The sequence below is a fragment of the Anneissia japonica genome, unplaced genomic scaffold (genome assembly GCF_011630105.1).
Source record: "Anneissia japonica isolate Jap-2015-1 unplaced genomic scaffold, ASM1163010v1 scaffold352_len1594369_cov220, whole genome shotgun sequence".
In the NCBI taxonomy this organism is placed as follows: Eukaryota; Metazoa; Echinodermata; class Crinoidea; order Comatulida; family Comatulidae; genus Anneissia; species Anneissia japonica.
The window spans coordinates 1,136,508-1,147,017 of NW_022751928.1; the positions used below are offsets into that span (position 1 = coordinate 1,136,508).

The window sequence follows — 10,510 nt, forward strand, 5'->3', positions numbered from 1 at the left end:
GTGCCACCCTCCCCGAGCCCTCTCCTAGATACGCCACTGTATTACAGAAGAGAAATCAACACTTTCGAATTTATGACTTCACGTTTCATCGAGCAATGACATGAGGTACCGGTATGTGGGGAAATGACATTGAATGACTCTTTCATTATGTTTTATTAAGGGAATCAGATCTTCCTTTTTTATCCCGGTACTAATAACCTGATCCCATAATGTCTCCTCGCTGTCTGATTGGCAATCCACCCATCACCAAGCCAATTACAAACATTTGCCCCAAATTAACCTAATCTGGGCAATTTTTCAATGATCACACCCTAGTATGCGCCGACGTCACGAGATTATCTACAGGAATATCACTAGCAGACAGGTTTGGCAGTACATATCCACTTGATCTTCGATAAAATAGACATACGGCGTGATCGAAGACGGATCCAACGAACTCGAAGAAGAAGGTAAGTGAAGATATTAAGAATAACAGACTTACTGGAGTACCTATCAATGTGCATGTTTAATTAATAGACTTTAATGTTCACGCTTCTTGTATTTTGCCATTTGCACTGAATCCCTGGAACATTTTTAATAATTGTTGCAAAGTTGTGAATGTGGTATATTTTATTCGTAGATGGTTGAGTAAACCTCTGTACGTGATCGCATCAGCAAACTGGTTATATATTAGATTAATTAGATTGAGATTCGTCTAAATACTTCATAGCCATTTAAACCTTACTTTTAGCATAAAATTTTGATTATATTGTAGTGTATTAAGTAGACAGGCCATAAGATTATGAACTTTTAGTAAAATTCTGGAATTTATAACACGTTGAAATCGACAAAGTCACTGACATAGGCCTATCTAAAATATATAGTCTTACAATTAGGTAAATTGACAAAAGATTCGAACATTAAGATTTGTCCACACAAATATAATATAAAGACAATACTAATCATCAGTTTGTACTGCTTTCAACTTTATCGAACTCACATTGGCTAGGCCATTTTTTCTATCTTTAAGTTCAATTTAACAGTGTTTGGTTTGCGTCAACGCTTAGTCCTAAATATAGGCCTAATTAAGCGTTAATTAATATCATGTGCATTTTTCTTGCTTTCTGATAGTTTCATTCGCCAATTATTAATACCTGAGTTTTTACGATCGGTGGGTCCTGTCCTGTAGCAAAAAACTGCTAGTATAGGCCTAATTACGATCGTACTTGCCGTAGATGTTGTTGAATTTATTAAAAAATAACTAATATAGACAAAATAGGCCTAATCGAATAACAACCCCCTTTGTATATACTTGATATATTATTATCGATTATATATATTATCGAACTCTCCTCCGAATGAATTACTTGTGGGGCATTACGATAAGTAACTTACAATATCAACCCTGTGAAAGTTTTAATGTCATCAGTCCACCATTGCTTCTGCAATTCATTGTGTGTGACTTAGGAGACTTTGACTAATCTCTTTATATGCCCAGAAGTTGGTGTAAGATTAATTAAAGAAGCCGACTTTCACAAGTTATTAAAAACCTTCAAAATTCAAATAAAACTTAATAGCATATTTAAAAGGATAAAGTATATTTTAACTACAAAGGAGACAGATCGTGGGTAAAAAGTTGTCCATGATTTAAGCCTATGTATACATACTTCTTAATAATAAAATCCCAAGCAATTTTGCAAACGTCTGTGTTAGTCTTGAATTTTATGTGGTTCACACTGGAATACAATGGTGTAAGGCGTAGCGTTTTGCTTGCGTAACAATTCGTCTAAATTAGTACTAAGATAAATTAGTACTAATTAGAACCAGTACTAAAACAATATACGATATTAATTATTAAACAAATTTAACACAACATTTTGGAAGCGTGAGGCACAAAATATGACTCGGAATCATTATTATCAGATCTATGATCTTTTAGATAATAGCTGACAGTGATGAGTTACAACCATTAAGTGTTTTCATTTCTACTACATTACAATAGTTGTATTGTGTATCCATCTCCAAGCGTATATTTCCCCCAGTTTATATGTGCATTAACATTTATCTTCAGGTTGAATTAATTGTACCTTAGAAACATGGCTGATTTAAAAGAAACACTACAAACTCTGCAAAACCGTAACATGACGCTGTACAATGAGGGAAAGTACGGGGAACTGGCAGAAGCAAGCTACAGTGGCGGTTGCAGAGTCATGCTCCAGGGCATGGATACGAAGACAGGAAGAGACTGTGAGTTTGCCGGATATCACTTCATTTCCATAAACCCTTGTTGGTTATTAACATAGACACTCTATGCACCCCTTCACCATTTTACTGCCAGTCGTCTAGGAGTCTTGAAATGGGGGTGGGGCACGAAGGTAAAGTGGGGAAAGGGATCAACGATTAAGTGATGGGGTGCTAGCTCAAAAAATAAGGTGATTTTTTATCTACCTAAGCACGATTTATTTTTTTTGCATCGAATTTCAATGGGGGAGGTGACGGGGGAGCGATTTTTTTTAAAGAGTGCTCCCCCTCCCACGAACCCCTAGGTACGCCACTGTTTACTGCTGATTATTGTCATTATCACAGTTCATCAAATTCATTACCGTGGTACAGGGGTGGCGCCAGGATTTGCCCGACGGGGGGGTGGGGGAGGCGATATCCCCGACGAGGGGGAAGATTTCACCGCCGCGAGAGCAAAGTGGGCGTGGTCGAGCGGCGCTTAAAAACGGTTTCGAAAGTGGTACAGGGAGGGCCGAAGCCTCCGAAAAATTTGACAATTTAGGGGTTTAAAAGGCTTATTTAATCGATTTTAGAGTCTACTAATATGTGCAAAATACATAGGCCTATATTTTTTTTTCTCCCCGACGAATTGTGGTTTTTCTCCCCCCTCCCCCCTCAAACCGCCCTCCGCTGGCGCCACCCCTGTCGCGGTATGAATAGTGGTGCCGTATTTTTAGGTATTGTGGCGTTACAAAATATTGCAAAGACTGCTAAGGTATCATCATAGTGCGCGCGGTATTGATAATACAAACATTAACAGATGATCCTGATAATGATAATAACGACAATTTTTTTCTAATCATAAAAAAAGAATAGGCCTAAGAATGAATATTAGACTAGTGCAATAGGCATAATTATACTTAAAGCAAATTAAAAAATATTTTTAAAGATTTCAAGTGTCATTTTGATTCACAATACGAAAAACAAGGCACTTTTTGTGCCCACTGTGATTGTGAAAACATTTTTTTGAATCCGTGTTTAAAATTCAAGACCCATTAGGCCCCAGATGCATGAAGCTTCAATTGCACAATAATTTAATACTGTGATTGTGACCAAAAAAAATGTGTGCATGCCAGATGGAGTATATTGAACAAAGTGTGTGTGTTTTTGTTTCGATATTAAATCAAGATTATGACGGGTTTCAGAGCAAAGTTCAGGTAGATTACTTTCCGGAACATCGCTGCGTGCTCAACATTAAAAAGAACATTCATAAACCTCGACAAACATGAATTTATCAGCGAAATATGTTCACTTAAATCGTGTAGTCTGCCAAATGTTCCTAATAACCTGAATCAAGAAAATGTGATTTTAATCAAATGTTCGATCACATTCTGTTTTTTCTTGGTTTTTGACTTCCGGGATGTCTATCATTTTGCAACTTTTTTTCTTACAGACATTTAGATAGAGCACGTCTCACTTTTTGTTTACAGCAGACAGAACGTTTGAAGTTCTCTAACATTAAGTCAGTCAATCACATTGGAAAATTGGCCTAGAACAGGCGACTGGTCATAGATTAGATATTTTAAGCCCCATTTTTTCGTCTGCAGGTATTGGCTTGAAATGCTTTCATCATTATGTGTCTAATATATTTTTAATTTCAGATTAAGTTGGAACACGTTAGAAAATAACTTGCATCAATTCCAAAAAACCAAAACAGCTCGCCCTCAATTTGAGTATGAGACCCCGCTAATTTCGAGACCACTTTTCAAAGTTACCAATCCTCGATATTTTAGCACAAATCCAGCCAGGGGCGGTTCAGTAGGGGGTCATGTGGGGCACGTGCCCCTCCGTTTGCCACTAAATTTTAAAATTTCAAGGCATATATTGAAATTAGCGCTCTCACTTATCTATTCTGAATATGTTGTGCCCCCTCCCCCGGCACCCCACATTTGAAAAATTCTGGATCCGCCCCTGGAAGCTATATCCCTCTAAAGGCCAAAGCCAAGATACTCTAAAGGTTTAGATGTCGATGCACTCTAGTAAAAGTATGCAGTCTATGGAGTGACTGCTTTAGTTAATCATTTAATAATTTTTATTTTATGTTTTTGACAGTTTTGCCTGGATTATGGGAAATGGAGAAGTCTTCCGGGCACCAGAAAATAAAACACACAACTGTGGAGGCTGGCAATGTAGACGGTGATACCCGTGTTTATGAAATCGGAAAATACCAGGCTTTCACGTCTGACGGAACTGAAGACGAAGTAGGAAAATATCTTACCATATGGGTCAAGGAAGGGGATCAATACATGATAGACATTACTTGTATCAATAGATCACAATAAATTATTGCGATTGATAATTTATCGATTATTGTGATCTATAAATATTGTTTTCATTCACGCTGAATTTATAGATTTTTTCGGATAATAAGCTTAGCTCAACACAGCATACTGGTAACATATAAAAGTGAAATAAAACATTGTAAATAGCTATGCCTTTTCAAACTTATAAAGGTGTTTATAGGTAAGTAAACATTATGTTGGCAGGAAGGCTTAATAGACCTACAGAACTCGCAATCAACAGTACAAGCAGAAAGCAATAGTACTTATTTTTATTGCATAAAGGACAGAAGCCTACTTATCTTTAGTCAGTTATTATATATTTTGGCATTGAAACTACTTATATACGAATTAGTTTCGTATTTTTAAGTAGTCTTTTATTTTAGATACGGTATTTTCTAAATGGTTTTCACTAACGTTATTTATCTATAATGGTATGAGTTAAACATTGCTTATAATTATATTCATTGAGTTAAGTATTAGTACAAAGACGCTTTGAAGACTAAAACAAATGCTAATTATCTGTGATGTTTCATATTATCATAACAGTGTCGAGGAGTAATTGAATCTAGTCTTCAATCAAGGTGTCTTGTGACTTGCCTTAAGTGATTTGGAAACCAATGATTCATGTTTGTGTTACATACACAGCAAGAACATTTAAACACGGTAAACAATAGTGTACGCCAAGATTAATATCAATTGTTTCTCTTTGATGTAACCAATCAATCTAGCCTAATTTCTTAGAAAATATTTTCTTGATCGGATAGCGAATTAAAAATATAATGAATAATAAAATTGATTACAATTTTAACAAAGAACCATTAAATTATTATTTTTTCCATTAATCTTGATTTTACAATTTGAATATCATTTTTGTTTCATGCCCTAATAAATGTAAACAATAAGCCTATAGTTCATTAACTTTCATGAGTCTCTAAGTAGTACATCTATCTAATAATTATTAGTATGTTTTCATCAATTATATACTCATCAGATCTTTCTTCTTAAGTGTTCTGCATGACAACATGAAATGTATTACCTTCGTCATTTTATAAATCCAACCACATTTGTAGGCCTACTTTGTGGCATTGAATTAGAGAGAATTAGATCTTATTTTAAACTGCTTATAGCTCACCTCAATCTACAGTATTTGATTGTGACTTGACAATTATGCTGTGAATTTACAGTGATTGGGCACAGCATCAATTTCGAATTGTAAAAGGGACAGATTAATTACACTGCTTGTATATATTTATAAAAGTGCCAGTCGTTACTTTGCACAAGGTCTCTTTTGTCTACAAACCCTATGCCAACAAGACATTGCGTATGCTCTTTGTTGAAAGCGTATCCGTTGCATAACAACTCATCGAGACAACTAAATGCGCAATCCTGCATGCTTCTTACAGTTACTGATTTTGTCACGTGTCCACTAGCAAAAGTCGCTGAGTACGCCGATTCAAATAGGTCGGAGCCTACGGAATGCATTTTGCTGATCAATGATGTAGCGATTTTCCGTGAAATCTTACCTGAAAAAACAAATAAAAACAAATCCATGAATGCAAAAAAGTTGAAGAGTTACAAACAATAGACATATTCCATTAATTTGATGAATAGCCCGCGAGATGCAGCAGGAATTCTGATCGGGTTCATTATTAAAACTAAAGAAATATACAATACAGCGGTTCTAAAATAATAAAATATGGTTCAAATTCAGTAACCTCTTTAGTCAAAAATCATTAAATTGATAGATGTATAGACATTTCTTAATTTCGTTGGCCGTCAATTGATATAATGATCATGACTACAAAATAGTTGACGCTTACAAACACAACAATTTAAGAACTGCCAGCGTGGCACTCCCCTGTCGATTACACGTTACAGGACCGATTTCACTTTTCTGCCTCTTGTTGTCGTTTGAAAGTGAGGATTTTGTACCAACAAAATTGAATTCATAGGCCTACGTTTCAACAATAAACACCTGATTTATTAATTTCACCATTGCGTCACACTTACATAGAGAAAGAGGAATTGTAAAGTCATATCAACAAACATTACATAGGCCTACCTTCCGAAGGAATGGTAAGCGCGGCCGTCAGTTCCTGTTGAGTCAAGGCCCGGCTGTAGTAGTGCACATTTCTAACACTACCCGATGCCCCACCTGGGAAACCTATCTCCAGAGTGTTCCATGACCTGTGAAACTGTGGAGGAGAATTATCTCTAGCCTGGACGAAATATCCATTTCTCCACAAAGACATCTTTTCCGTTGATCCATTATTTAGGCCTACAACTGCAATGGATGTCCAGGTTCCGGAATTGAATACCACACCACGTACGCACACGGTTCCGTTTCTGGTGACTTCAATCTCTGATGAGTACACCAATTCTCCTGAATTTGTCTGCGAAATTTTAAAATCTCCGATTGAGATTATGTCACCATTTGAATTAGGCCCAGGCATGATTTCAAACATAAGAGTAAAATTTGTACGGCTGACGAATCGGCCATGATTGTAGATAAGTATGCTGGCCGCCATGCCGTCGACAGGTGAGAGGTCTGCGAAGGCCACATCCCCGGAGGAGGTGTTGGTGAACATGAATGTTGTGGTACTCGCGTCATATTCTCTGAATCCAGAGAGGTCATAGATGGTGTAGAAGGAATTGAGAGGCCATAAGCCATCAGGGTTCAATGGTAGGTCGTCTTTGGATACCTCTATATAAAAAAAGGAATGAGCAAAACGATTTTTTAAAAGATTAATCCTAAATAATTACGCATAGTTACCAACTTGAGAGATTTTAAATGTGTGACTACACCAGTTGGCTGGGGGGGAGGGGCCGCCGGGCCCAGAGCCGGAGCCCCGGTGGGGGTCCAAGGCCTCTGGCGCTCTGATGATCGCGATCTCTGCATTTTTAAGCTGTTTTATTGCTGACAATATCGGGTATGGTACATAAACAAAAATGTTTTTAGTACAGTTTCAATGTACTTTATGTTTAATTTTTTTGAGCACCCGAATTACTATGTGCACAAACATTTCATTACTTAAACAAAAAATGAATAGGCATAGGCCTACTGGTCAATTTTTAGTAATGCGTCAGTGAATTAAGTATTCACGTATTCAAGTTACTGCATGATGGTTTTTATATTTTTAATAAAACCAATTTCTTCTAATTTTAAATACATTTTCCCATATATTCGTTATCACGCATAGACCTGTGTTAAATGCATGACAAATTTATGATCACGCATGTGTTTCTGCAAAATGCGTGTTTCATCCAAAATCACTTTGAATTGCGGGACCCACTCGCACGATGCGAGACGGTTGGTAACTGTATATTAATTGAAATCAAATCAATTCCTAAATATTATATTTCTGTTCCATGTGTTTACTGCAATAAGGAATTTTTTTTGTTTGTTTTTTTGTGTTTTTTTTTTCCAGTAAAACGTCTCTGTAACCATTGAATGGATTTGTTTTGGTTAAATGCTTTACCGGTATTTTACCATACGTAATAATTAACCGAGCTTTACCACAGTGATGAGGTCTACGTAATACAAGGACTTTTAATTGTAGACCTACAGATAACAAATCTTGGCATAAAACATATTGGAGAGACGGTAAAACTCGTATGCCCACCTCTGGTTAAATAACTAAACCAAACACGCCATAAATTCGTCAGTAAATTACAATAATGATGATTAAATACAGAACATCAACATTGAACAGGAAACCTAATAAAAACCAATTAGCCCACGGGTACCTAAATGCCGGGATTAACGTCAATCATTTTACATTACATTATTAAATTATTTCTAGTGCTGTTGGGGCCAAGAAAAATTCAATCATTAGAATAGTTTTTATTTCGTGATGTCACCATTAGAAGGCTTAATTTTTCTTAAAAAGATATATACAGTACAATTTTAAGGGTTATGTTCTTTAAATACTGGTATCCCTCCAATAAAAGACCACTTTTGGGACCGGTTCCTGGGCTTCCATGGTCTTTAAAAGCTTTGGTCTCTAATAAATGAAGATAAAATACATCTGTTAATTAGGAACCACGAAAAGTGGTCTTTAATTGGAGGTGGTTTTTAATTGAAGGGAGACCTGTTTATACAAAACTATCTACAAAACTTGAATTGTGTTATACCTTCAGTGGACGAGTAGACAAGGACTTCACACAAACTAATTCTTTCTGGAACATTTGACGTGACAAAGACATACATTCCGTTGATTGGTGGTGAACATATCAACTCAACTAACGCACTGTTATTAAGCTGATCAAATGTAATGTTACCTCCACATTGCGCATTCTGAAATCTGTTGCTGGAATCTGCATTGCCTATTAGGACCTTACCGTCTAGAAGACCGTATTGCAACTTTGCTGTAAAATTGAAAAAAAAAAGTGATCTATGGATTTTGTTAAAATATGGAAATAAAGTCAAGGGCCACATAATTTTTATTCTTTCTTATGAAAACATTTATCCGGGATGAGACACCCAAGCAAGTTAAAAAAGCAAAAACAAAAAACACTATAAACAACTTTTTAGTAGACTAGAAATATCGAATTCTTATACTTTATGCGTGCATCTTGATACTGATTGATTGAATTTATTGATATGAATTTATTCGTAATCAGTCATAAAATACATACAAACACGATATACAATTAATTACAAGGAAAAGTCCAAAAAAGTAAAACTTATTTCCATTGGGGTCCTTGTAATAATAATCAAACCAGGGGCGGATCCAGAGAACCAAAAAGTCCAAAAGTGGGATTGATCGAGACAACTAGGTCCTGGTGGGTCCGAAATTTTTGTGTTCTAGACGCCCGAAAATAACATTTGAGGCGTTCTGGGCTATCATTTCTCTCTTTTTTTACCTCCCCCCCCCCCAAAAAAAAAAAGTGGGAAAAGTGGGGGGGGGGGGGTGGGCGGGGACAGCCTCCCCCCTAAATCCGCCCCTGCAAACATGTCGTTTGTTTATTGTGAAACGTAATTAGATAACAAAAGTTTAGTAGAATAAGAAGGGGACGGGGACTTCCGGACGGGAACATGACCTTTCTCTTATTCATTGGTAGGTTTTGTTTGGTTTTCAAGCAGTAGTAGGCCTAGTTAAGGTTTTTATCCAGGATGTTAGCGGTGGTGGGAAGCGTTAACGGAGTACTATGGTCCAAGAGGGAGTGTATGAGAGGGGTGTCCCTTCTTCTATACACCTTTCCCACTCGAAGCATCAGAGTTTATTTCACTTTAACCTCTTATCTACACGATATAACGTTTGGTTAGATTTTTTTTGCTGCTGCCGAGGCGGTTGGGAGGGGTGAGGTGAGAGTCCGTTTTGGCACCCATTGGATCCACGATTGTAAATACAGTAGTGAAAAGACCACAAAGGATAAATAAATTTGGTATCGAATCTTTCTGTGCTTACTGTAGTCAACTGCATTGATAATAACAACCTTGGTAATTTCAAATTCCTCTCCGAGATCCACCTTCCACCAGTGATTCACTCCAAATTCTACAACCAATTTATCACATCGTTCCAATTATAATACAATTACGACACGGAATATACATTTATACACACGTATATGCTATAACATGTATAACTTGCTTTTATAATTATAATGCAATATGATATGCAGTGGTGGCGCCCATCCAAATAACGTTATTTTGATTGCCAATCTGATCACTATTGTGAACTAAAAGCACAACTTGGACCATACTACTTGGGTCATAAAAACTCTCCCCGTGAACCTTGCCAGGGATTTTGTATTCCAGGACCTAGACCGAGGCTCAGTCGGACATGTCCGACAAGGCTTGCCGGCCGCAAATTTCTGGCGCCACCGCTGATAATAATGATAGGCCCCTAACGAATGTAGGTAAGAATGGCCCCGGAAAAAATGGCCCCAGAAAAAATGGCCCCGGAAAAAATGGCCCCGGAAAAAATGGCCCCAGTAAAAATGGCCCCATATGACAGGTAGGTAAA

The 10,510-nt window shown here is 37.0% G+C and overlaps 2 protein-coding genes across 2 annotated transcripts; one reads left to right on the top strand and one right to left on the bottom strand.

The window, feature by feature from the left end:
- The first annotated feature begins 296 nt into the window (after positions 1–296).
- On the top strand, positions 297–5,383 carry LOC117121984. The gene is made up of 3 exons (XM_033267438.1): positions 297–449; positions 2,051–2,226; positions 4,312–5,383. Exons 2-3 carry the CDS (start codon positions 2,076–2,078, stop codon positions 4,539–4,541), a joined length of 381 nt encoding a protein of 126 aa, XP_033123329.1. The 5' UTR covers positions 297–449; positions 2,051–2,075; the 3' UTR covers positions 4,542–5,383.
- Positions 5,384–5,561: 178 nt separating this feature from the next.
- Positions 5,562–10,062, bottom strand: LOC117121983. The gene is made up of 4 exons (XM_033267437.1): positions 9,953–10,062; positions 8,676–8,909; positions 6,604–7,245; positions 5,562–6,064 (listed from the first exon to the last, which is right to left on the bottom strand). Exons 2-4 carry the CDS (start codon positions 8,749–8,751, stop codon positions 5,772–5,774), a joined length of 1,011 nt encoding a protein of 336 aa, XP_033123328.1. The 5' UTR covers positions 8,752–8,909; positions 9,953–10,062; the 3' UTR covers positions 5,562–5,771.
- Positions 10,063–10,510: the final 448 nt, after the last annotated feature.

Bases quoted from the DNA above. Each gene is read 5' to 3' on its own strand.
- LOC117121984 (XM_033267438.1), top strand. From the start codon at position 2,076: ATGGCTGATTTAAAAGAAACACTACAAACTCTGCAAAACCGTAACATG. The intron at 2,227-4,311 runs GTGAGTTTGCCG...TGTTTTTGACAG, and splicing joins TACGAAGACAGGAAGAGACT to TTTTGCCTGGATTATGGGAA.
- LOC117121983 (XM_033267437.1), bottom strand. From the start codon at position 8,751: ATGTATGTCTTTGTCACGTCAAATGTTCCAGAAAGAATTAGTTTGTGT. The intron at 7,246-8,675 runs GTATAACACAAT...TTTTTTATATAG, and splicing joins TGTCTACTCGTCCACTGAAG to AGGTATCCAAAGACGACCTA. The intron at 6,065-6,603 runs GTAGGCCTATGT...TTGTTTTTTCAG, and splicing joins GCTTACCATTCCTTCGGAAG to GTAAGATTTCACGGAAAATC.